This window comes from Panthera leo, chromosome A1 (genome assembly GCF_018350215.1).
Source record: "Panthera leo isolate Ple1 chromosome A1, P.leo_Ple1_pat1.1, whole genome shotgun sequence".
Taxonomy (NCBI): Eukaryota; Metazoa; Chordata; class Mammalia; order Carnivora; family Felidae; genus Panthera; species Panthera leo.
In genome coordinates this window covers 66,764,521-66,788,257 of record NC_056679.1, presented here as the reverse complement: position 1 = coordinate 66,788,257, position 23,737 = coordinate 66,764,521, and the positions used below count along the sequence as shown (strand labels likewise).

Sequence of the window (23,737 nt, the reverse complement as noted above, 5' to 3'; positions counted from 1 at the left end):
CTGGGGAGACACAGAATCCAAAGCAGGCTCCAGGCTCTGAGCTGTCTGCACAGAGCCCAACACGGGGCTGAACTCAGGAACCATGAGATCATGACCTGAGCTGAAGTGGGTCGCCCCCCGCAGAGCTCAATTGAAAGTAGAATAACCAGAGGGGATGAGGGGAAGTCTCTTGTTAGAAAACAAAAAAGAATTCCAAAATTTCTTTATGTATTGAAAGTACTCCAGCTTTTTTTTTTTTAAATATATGAAATGTATTGTCAAATTGGTTTCCATACAACTCCAGCTTTTTTTAAATCCCTGAATGTCCTACAATGTATCTGAATATCCAAAATAATGACTGAACATTAATAATATGCAGTGCAAATTCATTTCACAAATGTTTCTTCAAATTCTATTTCTCTTAGTTTAACTGAAGCCATATTTAACAAACAGAAAAAAAAATTAATGAAGAGAAAACAGACCCACTGATTTAAATCGCCAAGGGTTGGGAAGGAGATTATAATGATAACTTCGGTAGTATTTCATAAATCATTATTTTTTTATTTTTTTTAATGTTTATTTATTTTTGAGACAGAGAGAGAGCATGAACGGGGGAGGGGCAGAGAGAGAGGGAGACACAGAATCAGAAGCAGGCTCCAGGCTCTGAGCCATCAGCCCAGAGCCTGATGCAGGGCTTGAACTCTCGGACTGCGAGATTGTGACCTGAGCTGAAGTCCGACGCTTAACCGACTGAGCCACCCAGGCGCCTTCATAAATTTATTTTTTAAAAATTGACAGGATAAAGGTTATGTCTGGCTTTCTAATTTTCTTTTTTTTTTTAAGTTTATTTATTTATTTTGAGAGAGAGAGCATGGGGGAGGGGCAGAGAGAGAGAGAGAGATTGAGAGAGAATCCCAAGCAGACTCGGTACTGGTAGCACAGAGCCCAATGCAGGGCTCAGTCTCACGAACTGTGAGATCATGACCTAAGCTGAAATCAATCATCAGACACTTAACCAACTTAGCCACCCAATTTTCTTGATTGAGTCAAGGAAAGCTGTATCTCTATCAGATGATGTATAAGTCTGTGAATTTCTCTAAGGGATCATTGGGATACTTTATTAATGTGGAATATTAATCTATAAATTATAAAAAAAAACCTCTCCATTTCCTCTATTATTACCCTTCACCTTTTAGATACATAATCTTCACCAGTATTTTATCAGTATTTCATAGACTTTTTCTTTTCTTTTTTTGAGCGGAAGGTACAGAGATTTCCTGTACCCCTGGTGCCTGCACATACATAGTTTCCCGCCCCCAACATCCCGAAGTAGAGTGGGTCCATTTGTTACAATTGATTAACCTACACTGAGGCAGTATGGTCAGGCAAAGTCTACAGTTTATAAGAGGGTTCATTCTTGGTGTTGTCAATTCTATGGGTTTGGACAATTCTGTAATGAGGTCTCTATCGTTATGGTGTCATACAGAGCATTTTCACTGTGCTCCACCTATTCACCCCTCCTCCCACCCATCCCCCCGCCCACTGCTCACCACCGATTTTTTAACTATTTCCATAGTTAGCCTTTTTGAGAATGTCATGTAGGTAGACTCATATACTATGTAGCCTTTGCAAATTGGCTTCTTTAACTTAGTAACATGCATTAAAGTTTCCTCCATGTCGTTTCATAGCTTGGTAGCTCATTTCTTTTTAGTGCTAAATAATATTCCATTGTCTGGATGTACCACAGTTGATTTATCCATTCGCTTATTTTTTTTTTTTAACATTTTTTATTATTTATTTTTGAGACAGAGAGAGACAGAGCATGAACAGGGGAGGGGCAGAGAGAGAGGGAGACACAGAATCTGAAACAGGCTCCAGGCTCTGAGCTGTCAGCACAGAGCCCGACACGGGGCTCGAACTCACGGACCATGAGATCATGACCTGAGCCGAAGTCGGACCCTCAACCGACTGAGCCACCCAGGCGCCCCTCCATTCACTTATTGAAGGACATCTTGGTTGCTTCCAAGTTTGGGCAGTTATGAATAAAGCTGCTGTAAGTATTACACAAATTAAAAAAAGAAATTCTTGTCCTTCAGAATTGCTCAACCAGTTTCTTTCCAATATGTATCCACACCAAACTGAAGAAGCACCTCCCCTGGTCCACTACATGCTCTCTCCATCTTTGCCTTAATTGCATTATTGCGAGTTGATGTTTGCATATTAATTTTCTTATTTATTTATTTATTTAAAACAATTCAGGAAAATATAATAAAGCACTCAAATGGATCTGTAAACAAGTGCTTTATTTATAGTGCATAACTGGTTGTTTTACAGAAATGAAACAAGTTGGTAGGCAGAGATGGATGGCGACCTTGATATTCAGTTGCTGGATGAAAGTCTGAATTTGAAATAAGAAAAGTGATGGTGTTAGGGTAGCAGAGTAAAGGTTGAGGTTCCATAGGACACACAGATGTGTGCTAGAAAGAGCCTGCCTGTCTGTTTTGATTGACAAGTAAAGACTTAAGTAGTCTGGCTGTTGAAAAATGAAAAATTACACACAGACACCCCAGTTGGTGAAACTTCTGGTCCAGAATTTGGTCTCAGTTTAGAGAGAGTGGTATCACTTACTGGGTACTAGCAAGCTGAAGCACATCGTGTGACTCTGAACTTTGCATAGATATATGACATGGGGTTAAATGTGTCCTTACAGACCAGCTCATTTGAAGAGGTGACATATCAGCTTTCTTAGCAGAGCTCTGGGCTGAAGGCCAGCTGCCCTTTTTCACTTGTTTCTTATCCAAAACTACTGTCTTATCTTGTTTCCTCCTTCTTGTACACTGTGGGCAGTGGTAAAATACCCATTACCAGGAAGAATCTGGTGAAACCCACTGCAGGAAGTAAAAAAACAAAAAAACAAAAACCCAAAAATCCACCTTAGTCACCAGGGCTCAGGCACAGTCAAATGGTCACATGTTAGGAATCCAGAAAGAATCTACAGTTGAGTCAATAAAAGGTATTAGCCATTAGTGCAATGAAAATGAATCAATATACAAGTCAAATAGCTGGCTGGTCCTGAGTCTATAGATGAGGTGATAGCATGTGTTTACCACAAAAGAGAAGTAAAGGATGAGAAATGGGTAGAGTATAACCCTCTCTGCTATAGTCCCTCACCACGTCTCTGTTGCTTTTATCCCTGCTCCTAAGATACACCTTTTGTGGGTGCCTGGCCGGCTCAGTTAGAAAAGTATCGACTCTTTTTTTTTTTTTTTTTTTTAATGTTTATTCATTTTTGAGAGAGAGAGAGAGAGAGAGAGAGCAGGGGAGGGGCAGAGACAGGGGGAGACACAGAATCCGAAGCAGACTCCAGGCTCTGAGCTGTCAGTACAGAGCCTGATGTGGGGCTCTAACTAACTGGCTGTGAGATCATGACCTGAGCCGAAGTGGGATGCCCAACCGACTGAGCCACCCAGGTGCCCTGAAAAGTGTGTGACTCTTGTTCTTAGGGTTGTGAGTTTAAACCCAACGTTGGGTGCAGAGATTACTTAAACATAAAAATTGCTTAAAAATAAAATCTAAAAAAAAAAAAAAAAAAAAAATAGGCCTTTTGAAAGTTCTGCTTCCATTCTGGTCATGATTCCAAGCTCTCAATACCATTTTATTGGTTCCCCTTGCATGAGTGTCCCTTCCCTTACTCCTTCCATGCTGTTTCTTTACATAGATCTGAATCTCTGACCTACATTATTTTCCTTCTCTCTAAAGAACTTCTTTTAACATTTTTTTGCAAGGCAGGTCTACTGGCAAAATAATCCCCCGATTTTTGTTTTTCTGTATTTTTTCTTCACTCCCCAAAGATCATTTTACAGGGTATAGAATTCTAGGTTGTTGTTGTTGTTGTTGTTTCCCTCTGCACTTAAAATTTTCACTCCACTCTCTTGTGTGGTTTCTGAGGAGAAGTTGGACGTAACTCTGATCTTTCTTTTATAGGCAAGGCCTTGTTAAGGTTTGAGTGTTCTGGCATATTTCAAAATGGTTCCTTTCCCCTCCCCCCTGCAGGAAGCCTCTCTGATACCAACTGTGGGAACCTGATAAAGCTCTGGGAAGTAAATGTCACGATATTGTGGGCATCCCTCCGTGACTGGGTTCCCCCGGACTTTTTAACTTTCAGACTTGTTCACACTGAGCCTCCAGCAATTCGTCAGCTACAGTTCAGCTGGTCCCTCCAGGCCAGGGGTCCTGGGGTTCCAGGATTCACCTGTCTGCCTCCTCACTCTTGGGAAAATGGTTGACTGTGAGTCCTTCTCTCTCTTACAGACCTGGGAGGAGTTCTCTTTCTCATTTTTTTTTTTTTTAAAGCTACACTCTCCCCCTAAGTTATACTATATAATGCCATGGATTTTTAATTTTGGAATTTTTGGTGTTTTGCTCCCAGATTTACACAGGCTGGCTCCTTGTTTCAGTTCAAGCCTATCTTCTGAGTAGCATTCCTCACTAGGTAACTTAAATCAGCTGGCCAGCACCTTTAAGCACTCCCTTTCACATCCTATTTTCCTACATTGTCCTCACCAAACCTGAAATTATCTTGTTCGCTCATTTACTTACTGTCTTTTATAGTTTACTGTCTATTTCCCATTATTGACCCTCAGCATTTTGAAGGGAATCTGATGTATGGTAGGTGTTCAAAAAGTACTTGTTTAAAAGTGAGTCATAATTTACTTAAACATTCTGCCTTTGCTGGGCTTTTAGCTGTTTCTAAATCCTATGCTCTGATAAACATATTTATACATAAAGAAATCTGTACATAAATTATCATCTGTACTTTCCATTTATTTGTTTGTTTGTTCATTTATTTATATTTGAGAGAGAGAGAGAGAGAGAGAGAGAGAGAATCTTAAGCAGGCTCACATTCAGTGAAAAGCCCAAAGTGGGACTCAATCCCACAACCCTGGAATGATGACCTGAGCCAAAATCAAGAGTCACATGCTTAACCAACTGAGTTACTCAGGTGCCCCAGTACTTTTTCCCTTAATAATCCTATAAATGGAATTCCTATAAGTAGAATTACTGAATCAAGAGGATGAATATTTTTAAGGATCTCAAATGTATCTCAAATGTAAGTATTGCCAAATGTTTTCTAAAAAGGCCATTTTAGGGGTGCCTGGGTGGCTTAGCCGGTTAAGCATCAGATTTCAGCTCAGGTCGTGATCTCACAGTTCATGAATTCAAACCCTGCATTGTTAGCACAGAGCCTGCTTCTGATCCTCTGTCTCCCTCTCTCTCTGCCCTCCTCAGCTTTGCATGCTCTCTCTCTCTCAAAAATAAACATTAAAAATTTTTTTAATTTTTTAAAAATAAAAAAATAAAGAAAATAAAAAGGCTATTCTAATTTACCTTTTGCCAATAGTATACTACATACAGTGCCTCTTATGTTTTGCCTTCGTTAACATGGGGTACATTGTTTTTTTAAAAAAAATCTTTGCTAATTTGAAAAATAAAAAACCTTTGCTAGTTTGATAGGTGAGAACAGATGTATTTACATATTTATATTTATTATTTGTATAATTTTGGTATAAGTTACTTTTTACCCATTCTTTTTCTAGATTGCAAGGCTGGAAGTAGGGATTTCATCTTTTTAGGTGTATCTTTTTCTGAAGACATCTTGATCAACTTTTAGCAGTTTCTGGACAATGAATCTCAATAATGGATTGGTTTTCCAAATGACTGAAAGCAAAATAACTTGAACTTTCGATATTATTATCACATCTTAAAGGAAGACCAGGTAAAATATATCGAACCAGGCTTTGTGAATGTTTTAACTATTTAACTCTTTACGATAGCATCATAACGTAGAAATGACTAAGATCCAATGGGAAGTGACACAAGTACTTCATTACTATTAAGGAAGTTCTGAAACCTAAGGATGACCTCTTTTTATGAACTAGAGCATGTTCAAGGTCACTTGTATAGTAACACGAATCTTATTTGCTTGCTTTCTTGAGTGGGAAAGAAATTAGTGGTGTTCGAGCCTATCCATTGATTACAGCAATGCTGTTCACAGAAATATACACTGAGGGGGCACCTGGGTGGCCCAGTCTGTTAAGTGTCTGACTTCAGCTCAGGTCATGATCTCACGGTTTGGGGTTTCGAGCCCTGCTTTGAGCTCTGTGCTGATAGTGGACAGTGGACAGATGATAGCTTGGAGCCTGGAGCCTGCTTCAGATCCTGTGTCTCCTCTCTCTGCCTCTCCTCTACTCGTGCTCTCTCATTCTCTCTCAAAACTAAATAGACATTCAAGGGAAAAAAAAGAATGTATTTAAAGAAATACATAGGGGCGCCTGGGTGGCTCGGTCGGTTAAGCGTCGGACTTTGGCTCAGGTCATGATCTCGCGGTCCGTGGGTTCGGGCCCCGTGTCGGGCTCTGTGCTGACAGCTCAGAGCCTGGAGCCTGTTTCAGATTCTGTGTCTCCCTCTCTCTGACCCTCCCCTGTTCATGCTCTGTCTCTGTCTCAAAAAAATAAATAAACATTAAAAAAAAAAAAGAAAGAAATATACAGTGAAGCCACAGCTGTAATTTTATGTTTTTTAGTAGTCACTTTAAAAAGGAACATGTGAACTTGAAATCAATATTAGCAAGATATTTTTAAACCAGTGTGTCCAAAATACTACCACTACAATATGTAATCAATGTAAAAAGTCACTGAGACATTAACATATATTTTTGTATTATGTTTGAAATCCAGTGTGTGTTTTTTACCCTTATAGCATATCTCAATTTGGACCACACGCATTTTAACTCTTCAAAATCCTCATGTGAATAGTGTCGCTCCTTTGAACAACCCAGAGTTTATAGTACTTGTTAGGATTTTGGGGGTGCAAGACGATGAATATAATTTTCAGTAATGGGAAGGATATTTCCTTCCCATTTGTCTTCATTTGGGTTCTCATAGTAGTACACCGAGATGAGGATTTCAGTGGATGTAGTTTATTTTGGAGGTGATCCCAGGACAACATTTGCAGGGAGTGGAGAAGTGAGACAGAGAAAGGAAGGAAGAAACAAAGGGTGTATTAGCTTGCAAGTTACTGCTTAGGCAGCTGGGCTCCATCCTGCTGGGGAGCACTGGGAGACAATTACTGTAGCCGTAGACAAGGAGATTGGGCATTCATCTACAGCTCCCCATCACTGGATGAGGGTTGATTACAGGCTTTTGGCTTGCCTTGCATATGGGCCCAATGTCCTTCCATAGCCAGAAAAAGACCCTTAAGCAGGGAGTTGCAAGTACGCAGTAAGCTGCTGTAGACCTGGAGATGGGCACAGAGGATATGAACTGGAGAGTCCTAGGTCCTGCTACGGAACGTCACACAATCTAAGTAGGGATCCTCTTAGCTTCAGGATCCGCAGAGATCTGTTACCACCAAGACTCTCTCTTGTATTACTCCTCTTGTTCTTCCTTCCTGGAATCGTTCTTGGTACAGTAGGTGTTTACTAAATAGTTGTTGATTGCATGACTTTCCATTGGGTACCTGCTTTATTCTTTCAGGCCTCTCCGCATACATGGGAGACATGGCCACCAGCAGTTATGGGTCATATCTTTACAACTCCCTGATCAGAAAGGAAAGGGAGGTTTTCCCTTTGTAGCTCCAGCAAAAATAAATTCTCAAGAAAGAAAGCCAGTTGGCTGGCTTGGGCCATGAGCCTGTTTCTGGGCCTGCCCCTCTGGCCATGGCCGTGGCATATTATGATTGGCTGCTACATCTGAGTCGGTGCCCACCCCTAAGGATATGGAGGTGAAGACTTACTAGAAGGTGTACTGATAGAGCATTTGTGCTCAACCCATTGGAGTACGTTTAAATTGTGAATGCCATTTGTTCCATATGTCTTGGGAGAAAAATGTTTGAAGAATAGCACTGTCTTAGCTGAACCAGCTTAGTACTGCATTATTAGCTCTTATACCTACTGCAGATTTAACACTTGATGCTTTGAATATTTGAGAGGGATCCTGAAGACCATCTAGTAATTTATAGCTTGTAAAGGCACAATATGCATCATGTCTCTGAGGTTTGGGAATAAATCAGGTATAAAAAGATTGAATGTCTCCCTAGATGTTTCTCCTCTTTGCTCCTCACCAGTCAATGACTGACTTCATTCACGCAGCATATTTTCAGTGTTCGTGCCTGTTATAGCAAATGTCAATGTCACTCCTCTTAATAAAATGGCAGATAATATTTCATTGGATGTAAGACCACATTCTATTTATCCATTCACCAGTGGGTGAGTTGATGGACACTTGGTTCTCACTCCTCCCAACCCCAACACACACCTTTTGGCTTTTATGAGTAGTGCTGCTATGACAATTTTTTTTTAAGTTTATTTATTTATTTTTGAGAGAGAGAGAGAATGAGCAGGGGAGGGGCAGAGAGAGAAGGGGAAGAGGACCCGAAGCGGGCCCTGTGCTGATAGCAGAGAGCCCAATGTGGGGCTCCAACTACAAACTGCAAGATCATGACCTGGGCTGAAATTGGACGCTTAACCGACTGAGTCACTCAGGTGCCCCTGACATTTGTGTCTAAGTTTTTATTTATTTTTACTTTTAAGATTTTTAGTTTTATGTAATCTCTATACCCAGTGTTGGACTTGAACTTACAACCCTGAGATCAAGAATTGTATGCTCTACCGACTGAGCCAGCAGGTGCCCTTGTGTCTAAGTTTTTATCGTGCAGACATGTTTTCATTTATCTTAGGTAGACAGTGCTGGGGTATGTCGTTGAAAAGACATGACCATCAGTTGACCCATGAGCTTCACCCCAGCCATTGGAGTCTCCTCACCCCCTTCCTTGTCCTCGGAATGTGGGCTCCCACTCCCAGAGGCTGCCCCAAGGACACAGCCTTGAGATAGTGATGTGGTATTGAGAGAATCTGCATGTTATATGTGTCTGAACCTAGTTAAGGCCTCTTCACAGATTTAAGATTTGACTGGTGGGTGTGGGGATCCATTTTTCTTGCTGCCACTCAAGACAAGCTGTATAAAAGTTCACTTTGTTTCTGAACACAGCCACCTACCAACTGGAATGGGCTGCCTCTGTCTTCGGTCTCTCCCTGCCCTCCAAGTACAGGGGACAGTTTCAGGTTACACCAGGGGAGCTCTTGGGATGCCTCCAAACCAACAGATACCAGGAGTGGACTTCCTGGGTAAGGTGGTAATTTTGTGGCTGTACCATGTTACGTCCCTGCCAGCAATTTGATTGCTCCACAGCCTGTCCGATACTTACTGCCTATGTAGTTACAGTACTGAACTATTTATTTAAGATCAGTGAACATGTAGGATGCCTGCGTGGCTCAGTAATGATCTGGTGGTTCATGGGTTCGAGCCCCACGTTGGGCTCTGTGCTGACACCTCAGAGCCTGGAGCCTGCTTCAGATTCTGTGTCTCCTGCTCTCTCTGTCCCTCCCCTGCTTACACTTCTGTCTCTCTCTCAAAAATAAATAAACATTAAAAAATATTAAAAAAAAATCAGTAAACATGTGCAGGTAATGCTTTGCATGCTCTGTGCCTGGCCTCGTGGTCATATACTTAAAAGGCATTCACTAAGCATTTGTTAAATGAATGAAAAAAAAAAACCCTTTTATTTATATGTTGCCTTAGGTTTTACAAAGTACAGTTATGAGTTGTGAGGCTCACAATAACTCTGTAGGAAGCAGGAAGAGGGGGGCATATTGATTCCCATTTTAGACCTGGGGAAAAGAAGGGTCAGGAAGTTTAGGTAATAAGTGAAAAGTCTGTACGCCTGGTCCCCTGGTTCCAAATCTAGTCTTCTCCCTATAATTTAACACTGGTTCTCATAATCCTTCTAAATACCATATTAGTTCATGTACAGGAAATAACGGTAAGAGGTTTCAAAAGATCTTAGTTTGAAAAAAAAAAGGACTCAGCAGAAGCTGAAGGGACAGAGTGTTTTTGGCAGTTTGTAACCAGCTAACTATAATTCTGGGAGTTGTAGGGCTGGAGAGTGGCCTGGGGCAGAGTGACAAGGGAAGTCACTTGACTTCTAACTTTAGAGAGCATGGCCTTCATCTTGACTCAGACCTGCTGGCTGAGCATTTAGGCTGGAAAATGTAGGGAGTTTCAAGAACTATAATCAGGGGAGGGCTGATTAATTAGGTTTATAGATTGCATTATCTGAGAAAGAGCTAACACAGAAAGGGAATAATTGAATAATTATAGTTTTCTTATAATATTGAGACCTAAATGTCTTCCTTTTTATAATGGAAATTATCAAACATACATGAAATATCAAGGAGATAGTATAATAAACTCCCATCACCCATCAATTAAACATGGTCAACATTTTGCTATTCTTACACATTTGACTTATAAAAAAATGAATATAGTAAGGTTTTCTTTTTGTTTTGAAGTATACTTATTTATTTTGAGACAGAGAGAAAGAGAGCACAGAGAGGAGAGGGGCAGAGAGAGAAGGAGAGAGAAGGAGAGAGGAGAGAGAAGGAGAGAGAGGAGAGAGGAGAGAGAATCCCAAGCAAGCTCTGCACTGACAGGGGCTTGAACTCATGAAGGGAGATCACGACCTGAGTGGAAATCAAGAGTCGGACACTTAACTGAGCCACCCAGCTCAGCCCCAAGGCTTTCTTTAAAGGTCATTTCTCTCCTGCTTTACTGAGGTATGAGTGACAATCAAAAAATTGTACAGAAGGTGTACAACTGAGACTTGGTATACATCTACATTATGAAACATTTACAACCAAGCCAATCAACATGTCCATCACCTCACATCTTTTTGTTTAAGTCAAGAGAGACAGAGACAGTGTGAGCGGGGGAGGGGCTGAGAGAGAAGAGAGAGAGAGAATCCCAAGCAGGCTCTGAGATGCCAGCTGCTGAGCCTGACAAGGGGCTCGAACCCATGAACCGTGAGATCATGACGAGCTGAAACCAAGAGTTGGATGCTTAACTGATGGAGCCACCCAGGTAACCCCTCCCATCATCTCACATCTTAACCATTTTTCTTTTTTTCCTAAGTTAAGAGCACCCAAGATTTGCTCTCTCAGCAAATTTCAAGAACACAGTATACTTGACAGAATAGTATTGTCAACTATAGTCACATTGGTCTACACCAGTTTTCCAACATTTTTCATATTGCATAACTGACATTAAAAATCATTTTTTATTCAAGTATAATTAACACTGGTATTGTATTAGTTTCAGGTGTATATAATGATTCAACAATTCCATACATTACTCAGCGCTAATCATGGTTAAGTATATATATTTTTTTAATATTTTATTTTTGAGAGAGACAGAGCACGAGCGGGGGAGGGGCAGAGAGAGAGAGAGAGAGAGAGAGAGAGGGAGATCCAGAATCTGAAGCGAGCTCCAGGCTCCGAGCTGTCAGCACAGAGTCCGACACCGGGCTCGAACTCACTGACTGTGAGATCATGACCCGAGCTGAAGTTGGAGGCTTAACCGACTGAGTCACCCAGGTGCCTGGCAAGTGTACTCTTAATCCCCTTCACTTATTTCACCCACTCGCCTCCCCTCTGGCAACCAAAGCCATTATCGATAACACCATTTTAGCCAAGGTAAATGGGAAATTATTAAAAAGTAAAGTGATCTTGGGGCACTTGGCTGGCTCAGTCAGTAGAGCTTGGAACTCTTGATCTCCTGTGGTGTATTTGAGTCCCACCTTGGGGGTAGAGTTTACTTAACTAAAAAAAAAAAAAAGTGATCTTGCTGTAAGTATTTTGAACTGAAACCTTTGCTTTTTCTTCAATTAGGGTTGAAGGGAAGAGAAGCTGCTGAGCTGGTAAGATGGCCACACAACAACCAAAGACTTAGGAGTGGGAGTCCAAGGTTTTGTTCATCAGGTCCTGCAATCATTCATTCATCCCACCAGCCTATTTGGGCACTTTTCACGCACACTGACCATCACTAGTGGGGCAGCCCATGCTGGACTCTGACTTGAGTCCAAATTGGGTTTCATCATTTATGGACGATGTATAAGTTCTGTCCTTTAGTCTTATCTTTCTCATATGGAAAACAGGGATAATAAATAACAACACCTTCTTGAATCTGGCCTTGTTAAAGTTAGAAGGGAGTCAAGGCCCCCTGTAGTGCAACTAACCAGTGTTCTGTAACATGTTCCCTTGGCTACTTTTACTCTGCTGGGCTCCCAGGGCATGATGAATGAAACCATAAGGCCGGCTCTCTCCTCCCTACCGGCCTTTCTCAATCTCAGAGGGCAGCAAAAAGCTGCCAAGAGCTCCTTCGTGCAATGCAACAGGTGAGATGGGAAAAGCTTCCCCCAATGACAGCATGCATTCATCTTCAATCCTCTATTACCTTTCTTTAGGTCTTGCAGCTCTACAAAGATAATCTGTGCTAAATCCTGCTGTTGTCTGAGGTCAAACGTTTGGCTCGCAGGCTGGACCACCTGCCCTAGCACCCTTGTTTGGTCCTGATGAGGGCAGCCAGCCCAGAAGGCAGGCGAAAGCCGTCCCGCAGCTCTCAAAGCAGCAGCCCAGGGGGCGCGTCCGAGCCGCGGGGGCGGGCAGAGCCGGCGCCTCCCCTCGGCACCCTCAGCAGGGTGCCGGGGCTGGGAGCCCGAACTTATGCAAAGTTTGCATCCAGGTTTGAGCACGTGGGCGCCTCCGCGCAGGGCCCTGGGGCCGCGAGCTCGGCCTACCCGCCTTCATCCAACGGCGTCGCCTCGCACCTGCTCGGGGTACGGGCAGCGTGGTCTCCGCCGCCCCCGTCCCGCCGCCTCGCACGCGGCGCGCGGCTCCCGTCTCCCGGCTGCAGCAGCTGCGCGGCCCGGGGGTGGGGGCGGGAACGGGGCGGGCCGCCGGCGCTCTGCTCCCGGAAGCGGGTGGTTCTTGGGCTCCCGCCGTGAGGACCCGCGCGGCACAGGAGCTCCGGCATCCCCGCCCGCGTCTCCGGGAGAAGCACGACCCCGCCGGCAAGATGCTGCCCGTGTACCCGGACGTGAAGCCCAACCCGCTGCAGGACGCGAACCTCTGCTCGCGCGTATTCTTCTGGTGAGCGCCCCGCCCGAGCTGCGACATCGCGCCGCCGCCGCGCGCCTGCCTGTCGCTGCCGGCGCCTTCTGGGGCTGGAGGGCAGAGGGTCGCGGCGTGGGAGCTCTTGCAGCCGGCGACGGGAGCACGCGGCTTCCAGCCGCCCGTGGGGCCGCCCCACGCCGGCCGCGTGGTCCCCGTCTGCGCCCCGGCGCCCAGGGCGGGCGGGAACAGGGCCGGAGAGGGGTTCTGGGGACCAGGGGATCCCTGCCTTGGTGCTCGCGGCTCTGCCAGCCTCCAGTGCCTGGGAGCAGCAGCAGCAGCAGCAGCAGCAGCAGCAGCGACCGCCGCCGCAGGAGTCGGAGCAGGAGATGGGGAGAGGGGGAGCAGGAGCTGGGGAGGGGGAGAGCCGTAGCTGCCCGGGGAGAATTACTGCCTAGTGGGAGAACCGACTAGACCCTTCCCCCCTTAGCCCACTTCCCCCGTGCCGCTCAGGGATTCGCACTTCTCATGAGCTAAAGCTGCACCTTTTTCTTCCTAAGCAAGCAGCTTGTGAACAGCTTCCTTTATCTAAACTTAACCGCAGTTTAATTAGTGCCCTGGACCATTGCCATCTCCCCCACGGCGTTCCCACCTCTTCCGATATTCCTTCTGTGACACTGAGCTGCAACTCCACCGGGCTCCCTTGTGTGTTTGTGTGGCTGTGACCATGTCTCTCTCTTCCCCTTCCTCTGTTCCTGTGTGTCTCACACCGTGTCCTGGTATCTAGTTGTGGCATATTTCATGTGGGTAAAATAACAGCTTTTTTATTTAATAAATGGGAACACTGCTCTTTAACACGTTTTTATCCTGGCCACACAGAGCCACAACTGGAGCATGTCTTTGAACAGCCGCTTTCCTTATTGCAATTATTTCCATTTCCACCTTTGAGGACCGCTCTGGAGATGGGGTCCTTGAAGCCTGTGGTCTCTGGATCTCTAGCCTTTGTAGAAGTGATCCGTGGTCTTAATGCAGGTAGTCTTGTCCAGGCGCCCTATGGACCTAAAATTATTGGAGGGTCCCTGAGCTGGGAGAAAACACAGGGGTGAAAAACGGCTCAGAGAGGTGAAGCTCTTGGCTAGTTTTCCATGTCGTAGCTGGGACTACTAACTAGGTGGGCCTGAACCTTTGGACTTAAATTGCATTTGCATTAGATCTTTTGTTTCTTGACCCCAAACTAACCTGAAGGCTCTAATCTTACCCACATTCTGATAATTTACTCTTTTAAATGGGGTAAGCCTAGGAGATCCCAAGGGGGTGAGTATGCCTACGTTTGTTTTGATTGGTGTATTCACTTTGTGTGGGAACATCTCTTGGCCCTTTGGCCCCTCTGAAGGAAAGAGGACTATGGGTAGAAGAAGAAATTTGGATGTGGGTATGGTCAACAGTGGTGAAGCAGGCAAATGTCTCCTTAACTTCAGGCAGGGCAAGGAATTCTGAAGCACTTTCTGTTTGTGGATTTTTCACGTGAAAATGGGAAGATGAGGGTTTTGGATGAAGCTATTTCCAACTTCCTTACTGCAGGGGAAGGAGTGCTTCTCTATGTTTTACACCTGACAGTCCTGAAGCAGAGGTGAAGTTGCTTGGGATCACACAGCTATTTAGATGTAGAGCAGGATCCCAAAGCAGGCAGTCTGGCTCCTGAGCCTGTGTTTGTAACCGCTGTACTGAGCTGCTTCTGTTTGGACACTTGTTCTTTTTTTTTTTTTTTTAATTTTTTTTTTTTTTAACGTTTATTTATTTTTGAGACAGAGAGAGCATGAACGGGGGAGGGTCAGAGAGGGAGACACAGAATCTGAAACAGGCTCCAGGCTCTGAGCCATCAGCACAGAGCCTGACGCGAGGCTTGAACTCACGGACCGCGAGATCATGACCTGAGCCGAAGTCGGCCACTTAACCGACTGAGCCACCCAGGCGCCCCGGGACACTTGCTCTTAAATACGTGGAGAAGGCTAGTCCATACACACTTTTGGTCTTGCAGGCCAGAGTTTCTTAAAGTTACTGCTGTTGGAGATGAGATGGTGCTTGTGAAAGCTATCACCATGCTTTAGGGCACCTGTCCTCAAAGCCGGGCTCTTAACGGCTTTAGCATCTGCATCACCTGGGAGCTTGTTAGGGATGCAAATTCTCCAGCCCCCATTTCAGACCCGTTCTGTAAATTATGTAGAAACTCTGGGGGGGGGGGGGGTGGGTTTGAAACAGGTGCTGCAGGTGATGCTGATGGAAGGTTGAGCCTGGCTCGATGCTTGAAGCCACCGCCCCCAGTGGCATTGTTATTCCAGTTTTAAAAAAGGGTTGTGCAAGTCTTTTGAGGTCAGATTGACTGTGATTGCTATGCTATCCTACGTTGGTTTATTTGCCTTCTGCAATTCTAGGGCTTAAAAAAAATTTTTTTAAGTGTTTATTTAACTTTGTGAAAGAGAGAGATCATGAGCGAGCAGGGGCAGGGAGAGAGGGGGATACAATCCGAAGCAGTCTCCAGGCAGGCTCCAGGCTCTGAGCTGTCAGCACAGAGACTGACGCGGGGCTCAAACTCACATGAGATCATGACCTGAGCCAAAGTCTGATGGTCAACCAATTGAGCCACCCAGGTGCCCCTGCAGTTTTAGAGGTTTTAAAGTCGGAGGCCACCTTAGTGATTTCCATGTGTACCCTTCTGGCTGCAGGTGGGAAAGCTGAAATGAGCCCAGTCAGGGAGTACTGCCTGGAGATAAGGCCCAACTTGTAGAGAAAAGCCCTAGTTTTCAGCTTCTCATTGGATATTTGCTTTTCTTAAATTTCATCTGCTTTCTAAACTTGTGAACTGGTAGCTGTCTATCCAAATGATGCTGGTAACTAGCTTTACTGACTTCTATACAAAACCCCCTTACTGGGGTTTTGGTGTTTTCACAGCACACTTTGGGCTTAGAGTCTAGGGGTCATATGTTTGTGGCTATTGGCAGTTGTTGTGGATTTTTGCTTTATTTAAACAATTTTTAAAAAATATTTATTTTTAAGTGAGAGAGGGTGTGCATGCAAGTGGGGGAGGGGCAGAGACAAAGGGAGACCCAGAATCTGAAGCAGGCTCCAGGCTCTGAGCTGTTAGCACAGAGCCTGACGTGGGGCTCCAACCCACAAGCTGTGAGATCATGACCTGAGCTGAAGTTGGACCCTTAACTGACTGAGCCACCCAGGTGCCCCTGTTCTATTTTTTAAGTAGGCTCTGTGCCCACCCAGTGTGGGGCTTGAACTCACAACCCTGAGATCAAGAGTTGCATGCCCTACAGACTGAACCAGCTAGGCATCCCTGTTAGGAATTTTTCAAAAGAATATATATATATTTTTCTGTTTTTGTAAGAAATTTAAAACTACAGAAAAAGAAAGGAATATGGATGGTTTATTTTACAGAGAGCGTGAGTGGGGGGGTGGGGGGAGGCGGAGAGAGAATCTTAAGCAGGCTCCTCCATAGTCAGCATGGAGCCCAACTTGAGGCCCCATCCCACGAGCCTTTTGACCATGAACTGAACTGAAATTAAGGATCCAATACCCAACTGACCGAGCCTCCCAGGTGCCCCTGGATGATTTGTTTTTATTAGCCAAGTATATCTGCTGATGTTTTGGTTGTGTTTTCGTCTTCCTCCTAAAACTCTTGTGCATGTGTCTTTTCTACAAAACCAAGTAGTCCCCTCCCCCCACCCCCCCCAGCCAAATAGTTTTGGATCCTGATTCTTTCTTAATTTCCAATGGTTAACATTTATATATGGGCTTAAATCGTCAAAACAGTATATTTAATGATTGTGGTTTATTCAGTCTTTCACTTGTGTCGAGTACAGTTTATTTCTGATTATGATGCAATGCACGTCCATGTATCTTTGTGTGTCTTTCCTTTTTCTCTATTCCCCGAAGTAGAGTAAGTGGTGAAAGGCAAAATGATTTCCCAGTTTTGGACCAGTTGACCCTCAATATCGGCTTGTGTGCATGTTTCATTGTGAACTTTAAATACCTGAATTAAGGTGCTTAAAAGGTTAAAAATATCAAAGTTTTAATTTGAATTTGATTCATATAGATGGAGCTTTTTTTAAATATCTTTGAATTTGTGTTACATTTTTTCCCATGAGGCATTTATACCTTTTGAAATAACTTATAATAGTGCTTATCATATTTTTTCAGATTTTCATTTGTCTCAATTTAGATCAGAGTTTTTTTTTTTTTTTTTTTTTCCAAATAATCTCTACACTCATTGTGGGGCTCAAACTCACAACCCGGGGATGAAGGGTTGCCTGCTGAACTGACTGAGCCAGCCAGGCACCCCTCCCCTACATAAATTTATGTGTCATTAATCGGGCTTTTCTTTCTGGTTTTTCCTTTTTTTTTTTTTTTCTTTCTTTCTGGTTTTTCCTGTTGCTTCTGTAATAGATCTTTTTTAGATTCCGGCGTCATCTAAATCTCCATAAGCATTTTCTTTCTAATGTTAAAGGCAGCTAGAATTTCCTTTTGTATTTGGTGTAAGAGAGGCCCCATTTTTCCCCAGACAGCCCATTTTCTCATCATGGTTTATTGAATAATTCTTCTTTTCCCATTATTGGAAGTAAATGGTGTGGTGTATCCAGCTGGGCACTAGATCGTCCTGTCCCTCAAGACTCCCTGGACATGTCCCCGGCTCCCCCGCTGCACAGCATCCCTGGGGGTGTGCTCTGCATTTATCCATCCACCCTCCTGCCTGTGGTTAGCATCTCAGACCTGTCCCCAGAGAATGGGGTTGAGGAGGGTTTGGGCCACTGGAGAATGGCTTACATTCTCACTCCCCTGACACTGGCACAGTCGGTGAACTGTCATCTTGCAAAGTGAATGCTGTTGTGGAGATTGCCACTGGTGCCAGGGTAGACTCTCTGGAGACTTCTCAGAGAAGGCTGAGGATGCGAGGGAAGTGCAGATAATGCTGAGTGCTGTAATGGTTTCTAGAGGTTGGCTGCATTGGGCCCTCAGTGATTGGGAATGCAGACGTGTCATGTATTCATTTAGTTTAGTTTCTTTCCAAACAGTGGCTGTGGTGTACGTTATTAGGTAGCTGATAGTATTTTATTTTATTTTTTTAAGAGAGAGCATGAGTGGGGTAGGGAGGCAGAGAGAGAGAGAGAGGATCTGATTTTTTAAAAAAATATAATTTATTGTTAAATTGGCTTACATACAACACCCAGTGCTCATCCCAACAAGTGCCCTCCTCAATGCCCATCACCCATTCCCCCCCCCCCCCCGCATCCACCCTCAGATTGTTCTCTGTACTTAAGAGTCTCTTGTGATTTGCCACCCTCCCTCTCTGTTTGTAACTACTTTTTTCCCCTTCCCTTCCTCCATGGTCTTCTGTTAAGTTTCTCAAGATGCACATATGAGTGAAAACATAAGGATACTGTCTTTGATTTATTTCACTTTGCATAATACCCTCCAGTTTCATCTACACAGTTGCAAATGGCAGGACTTCATTCTTTCTCATTGCCAGGTAGTATTCCATTGTATGTATAAACCACATCTTCTTTATCCACTCATCAGTTGATGGACATTTAGGCTCTTTCCATAGTTTGGCTATTGTTGAAAGCGCTGCTATGAACATTGGGGTGCATGTGCCCCTGTGAATCAGAACTCCTGTATCCTTTGGATAAATTCCTAGTAGTGCTGTTGCTGGGTCGTAGGGTAGTTCTATTTTAAATTTTTGAGGAACCTCCACACTGTTTTCCAGAGAGCTGCACCAGTTTGCATTCCCACCAACAGTGCAAGAGGGTTCCCGTTTCTCCGCATTCTCGCCAACATCTGTTGTTGCCTGAGTTGTTAATGTTAGCCATTCTGACACGTGTGAGGTGTTATCTCAGTGTGGTTTTGATTTGTATTTCCCTGATGAGGAGTGACGTTTAGCATCTTTTCATGTGTCTGTTGGCCATCTGGATGTCTTCTTTGGAGAAGTATCTATTCATGTCTTCTGCCCATTTCTTCACTGGATTACTTGTTTTTCGGGTGTTGAGTTTGGTAAGTACTCTATTGATTTTGGATACTAACCCTTTATCTGATATGTCATTTGCAAATATCTTTTCCCATTCTGTCTGCCTTTTAGTTTTGTTAATTATTTCCTTTGCAGGGCAGAAGCTTTTTATCTTGATGAGGTCCCAATAGTTCATTTTTGCTTTTAATTCCCTTGCCTTTGGAGATGTGTCGAGTAAGAAATTGCTGTGGCTGAGGTCAAAGAGGTGGTTGCCTGCTTTCTCCTCTAGGGTTTTGATGGTTTCCTGTCTCACATTCAGGTCCATTATCCATTTTGAGTTTATTTTTGTGAATGGTATAAGAAAGTGGTCCAGTTTCATTCTTCTGCATGTTTTGCTGACCAATTCTCCCATCACCGACTGTCTTTTTTCCATTGGATACTCTTTCCTGCTTTGTCAAAGATTAGTTGGCCATACATTTGTGGGTCCAATTCTGGGTTCTCTATTCTATTCCATTGGTCTATGTGTCTGTTTTTGAGCCAATACCATGCTGTCTTGATGATTACAGCTTTGTAGTAGAGGCTAAAGTGTGGGATTGCGATGCCTCCTGCTTTGGTTTTCTTCTTCAATTATTTTGGCTATTTGTGTCTTTTGTGGTTCCATACAAATTTTAGGATTGTTCTAGCTTTGAGAAGAATGTTGGTGCAATTTTGATTGGGATTACATTGAACGTGTAGATTGCTTTGGGTATTATTGACATTGTAACGATATTCTTCCCATTCATGAGCATGGAAAGTTTTTCCATTTCTTTGTGTCTACTTCAGTTTCCTTCATAAGCTTTCTATAGTTTTCAGCATACAGATTTTTTACATTATTTGGTTAGGTTTATTCCTAGGTATTTTATAGTTCTTGGTGCAATTGTAAATGAGATCAGTTTCTTTATTTCTCTTTTGCTTCATTACTGCTGTATAGAAATGCAACTGATTTATGTACATTGATTTTTGTACCCTGTGACTTTGCTGAATTTATGTATCAGTTCTAGGAGTCTTGGTGGCGTCTATGGGTTTTTCCATGTAGAGTATCCTGTCTGCGAAAAGTGAAAGTTTGACTTCTTTGCCAGTTTTGATGCCTTTTATTTCATTTTGTTGTCTCATTGCTGATGCTAGGCAGGACTTCCAACACTATGTTAAACAACAGTGGTGAGAGCGGACATCCCTGGCATGGTGTCCCTGATCTCACGGGGAAAGCTCTCACTTTTTCCTCATTGAGGATGATATTAGCTGTGGGCTTTTCATAAATTGCTTTTATGATGTTTAAGTATGTTCCTTCTATCCCGACTTTCTTGAGGGTTTTTATTAAGAAAGGATGTTGTATTTTGTCAAATGCTTTTTCTGCATCGATTGACAGGATCATATGGTTCTTTTTTTTTTTTTTTTTTTTTTTTTTTTAACTTTTACTTATTTTTGAGACAGAGAGACAGAGCATGAACCGGGGAGGGTCAGAGAGAGGCAGACACAGAATCTGAAACAGGCTCCAGGCTCTGAGCTGTCAGCATAGAGCCTGACGTGGGGCTTGAACTCACGGACTGCGAGATCATGACCTGAGCTGAAGTCGGCTGCTTAACCAACTGAGCCACCCAGGCAGCCCTCTTTTCTTTTATTAATATGATGTATCACATTGATTGATTTGTGAATGTTGAACCAGCCCTGCAGCCCAGGAATGAATCCCACTTGATCATGGTGAATAATTCTTTTTCTATGCTGTTGAACTCGATTTGTTAGTATCTTACTGAGAATTTTTGCATCCATATTCATCAGGAATATTGGCCTGTAGTTCTCTTTTTTTGTTGGGTCTCTGTCTGGTTTAGGAATCAAAGTAATGCTGGCTTCATAGAATGAGTCTGGAAGTTTTCCTTCCCTTTCTATTTTTTTGGAATAGCTTGAGAAGGATAGGTATTATCTCTGCTTTAAATGTCTGGTAGAATTCACCAGGGAAGCCATCTGGTCCAGGACTCTTTATTTGTTGGGAGATTTTTGATAACTGATTGAATTTCTTCACTGGTTGTGGTCTGTTCAAATTTTCTATTTCTTTCTGTTTGAGATTTGGTAGTGTGTGGGTGTCTAGGAATTTATCCATTTCTTCCAGGTTGTCCAGTTTGTTGGCATCTAATTTTTCATAGTATTCTCTGATAATTGCTTGTATTTCTGAGGGATTGGTTGTGATAAATCCATTTTCATTCGTGATTTTGGGTCCTCAGGAGAGAGAATTTCAAGCATGGAGCCCACCCACCGCATAGCTCAATCCCAAGACCCTGGGATCATGACCTGAGCCAAAGTGAAGAGTCATACACTTAACCTTCTGAGCCACCCAGGCACCCCCCAGAGATGTTTCATTTTAAACTAGGGCTTGGCACCATTTTCAAGATGCCTCCCACTTTTTTTTAAAGATTAAAAAAAATGTTTACTTTTGAGAGAGCACGCACAAGCAGGGGAAGGGGCAGAGAAAGGGGGGTCAGAGGATCCAAAACCGGTTCCCTGCAGAGAGTCTGATGCGGGGGCTTGAACTCAAAAACTATGAGATCATGACTTGAGCTGACGTCAGATGCTTAACCAACTATGCTACCCAGGCACCCCTGAAGGTTTTTTTTTTGTTTTTTTGTTTTTTTTTAAAGTACACTCTACACCTAACATGGGGCTCAAACCCACAACTTGGAGATCATGAGGTGCACGCTCTTCTGACTGAGCCTGTTTGGCATGCTCCCAAAATGCCTCTTAATGTTAATCTTCCGTTGTTTGTTACCAGAAATCCAGATGTTACTGATGGAGGCTGGGTTAGCTTTCCAGGGCCCTTTTTCTGGCCTCAGCCTGTTTGTGTCTTCAGCATTTAGTTTGAGGAGTTTTGGCAAATTTGTACAATAACTACAGCCTGAAGCAAAACACCCTTGTTGAAATTTACTAAGCCCCTGCAGTGAAATAAACAGTGTAACAAAATTTACTAAGTTTATCTCCTATAGCTTAAACTTAATTTTTTTGGGTCTTTATCTCTATAGTTTCTGCATCTGCTCAACATAAAAGGGGTTAACTAGTGTTCATTCAGCTAATTTGCCTTTCTGAGTCCTCCAGGGGATCCCCTCCCTCCTTGCACATCTCCCAGGCTGCACCTGCTCTGTGGGGTGTGGAACCCAGGGTCCTTGTGTGCAACATGAGCCTTTATCCTAAATCTTAACCTGTAACTTTTCAGTGGAGCCAGGACACCCTGTCTGATACCACCAGAATGTCTCTGGGCAGAGGGGGGGGTGTTCTTTGTGTGAGCTCTGAGCCTGTGCAAGTATTTTCAATGTTTCTATGCTGATGAATTGTGCAGAAGTGGTTGGCAGTGATGCAGTGGGAAGGTCTAGGCTTTGGAATGGACCCAGCTCTTATCTCTGGCTCTGCAAGTTCTTTGTGGCTGCATGTAAATGAATATCTGAGCCTTAAAATTGGGAGACGGGATGATCGTTAATGCAGGTCACCTAGAAGTCACCTAGTCCAGAGTTAAAGCCTCAGGTTGTTATGGCCAGGGGGCTCCTAAAGACTGGAATATAAGTTTTAGATCCATTTAAAGATTGATCCAATTATTTTTATTTTAAAAATATTTTTAATCTCTACATGCATCGTGGGGCTTGAATTTGTAATCTCAAGATCAGGAGTTGCATGCTCTACCAACTGAGCCAGCCAGGTGCCCCAAAGATTGATACACCCAAAGAGATTAATCCTTTTATATATATTTATATATTATTATATATTATTATATTATATATATATTACATATTAATATGTATTATTTATATATATTATGTACATACAGTGACACAACCAAAAGTATAAGTTAGAGAGTAAGATGAATGTTTTTTAGAAGTTAAAACTCACGTTATCTGTTTCAGCAGTATTTTATGAGATGCCCATAAAAATACAGATGAGGAACCTTCCCTTTCTCTAGGTATTCTAGTTCTGATTGGTGTGGGTGGGATTTGGGGATCTACATTTTAAGTTCCTGCTGGGCACTTAGGGGGGTGGAGGATGCTTAGTCCTCCTGAGATGGGTCCATTTAGATAACAATACAGATCGTAACTAACACCTATTGAATGCTTCCTGTGGGCTCAGAATTTTTTGCTCACTCGTTTACATTTAATGTCCCTGTTAATCCTCAATTGTATAAGACCGTGAATATGTCATACTGGAGGAAATCCAGGCCCAGAGGGGTTATGTAACTTGTCTGGGACCTGTAGCGAGGAGGAGGGGGAAGTCACTGCCCCAACTGGTACCCTGCCCACAGTCCTCAGCACACACAGTGGCCACCTGTTCTCAGGTTCCTGTTTTTGTCTGCCTGCCTTTAGCTCCGACAGGTTAACACTGGTTGACCAAAGAAATAAATGAGTATGCTGACTATCCAGCAGATATTTAAAAGTCATGTTAGTGAGTGAATTTGCTCTTCACAGATGTTCGTCTGTGAAACACATTTTCCTACCCTGTCTCCATCATGCCGTCTCCTGAATTGCCATGTGTTTTCTTGTCCATCCAGTTATTAAGACATGAATCTGTCCATTTTTTTTTTTAAATTTTTTAAATGTTTATTTTTGAGAGAGAGAGAGAGAGAGACAGTGTGTGAGTAGGGGAGGGGCAGAGAGAGAGAGAGACAGAGAGAGAGAGAAGACGACACAGAATCTGAAGCAGGCTCCAGGATCTGAACTGTCAGCACAGAGCCCGAAGCA

The 23,737-nt window shown here is 43.3% G+C and overlaps 1 protein-coding gene across 11 annotated transcripts in view; it reads left to right on the top strand.

Moving 5' to 3' along the window:
- ABCC4 (ATP binding cassette subfamily C member 4) overlaps nucleotides 1-23,737 on the top strand; it is a 284,608-nt gene that overhangs the window by 11,305 nt on the left and 249,566 nt on the right. For 6 of the 11 annotated variants that reach the window (XM_042929130.1, XM_042929159.1, XM_042929120.1 and 3 more), the window contains 2 exons: nucleotides 5,577-5,755; nucleotides 11,762-11,790. Coding sequence is in view for 4 of the 11 variants with exons in the window: in XM_042929111.1 (XP_042785045.1) it covers nucleotides 12,948-13,021 (74 nt within the window). In the remaining 7 variants the exon portion in view is untranslated. Of the gene's footprint in view, nucleotides 1-5,576; nucleotides 5,756-11,761; nucleotides 11,791-12,724; nucleotides 13,022-23,737 lie in introns of those variants that run through there. The other 5 variants (XM_042929111.1, XM_042929175.1, XM_042929102.1 and 2 more) reach the window with 3 other exon arrangements.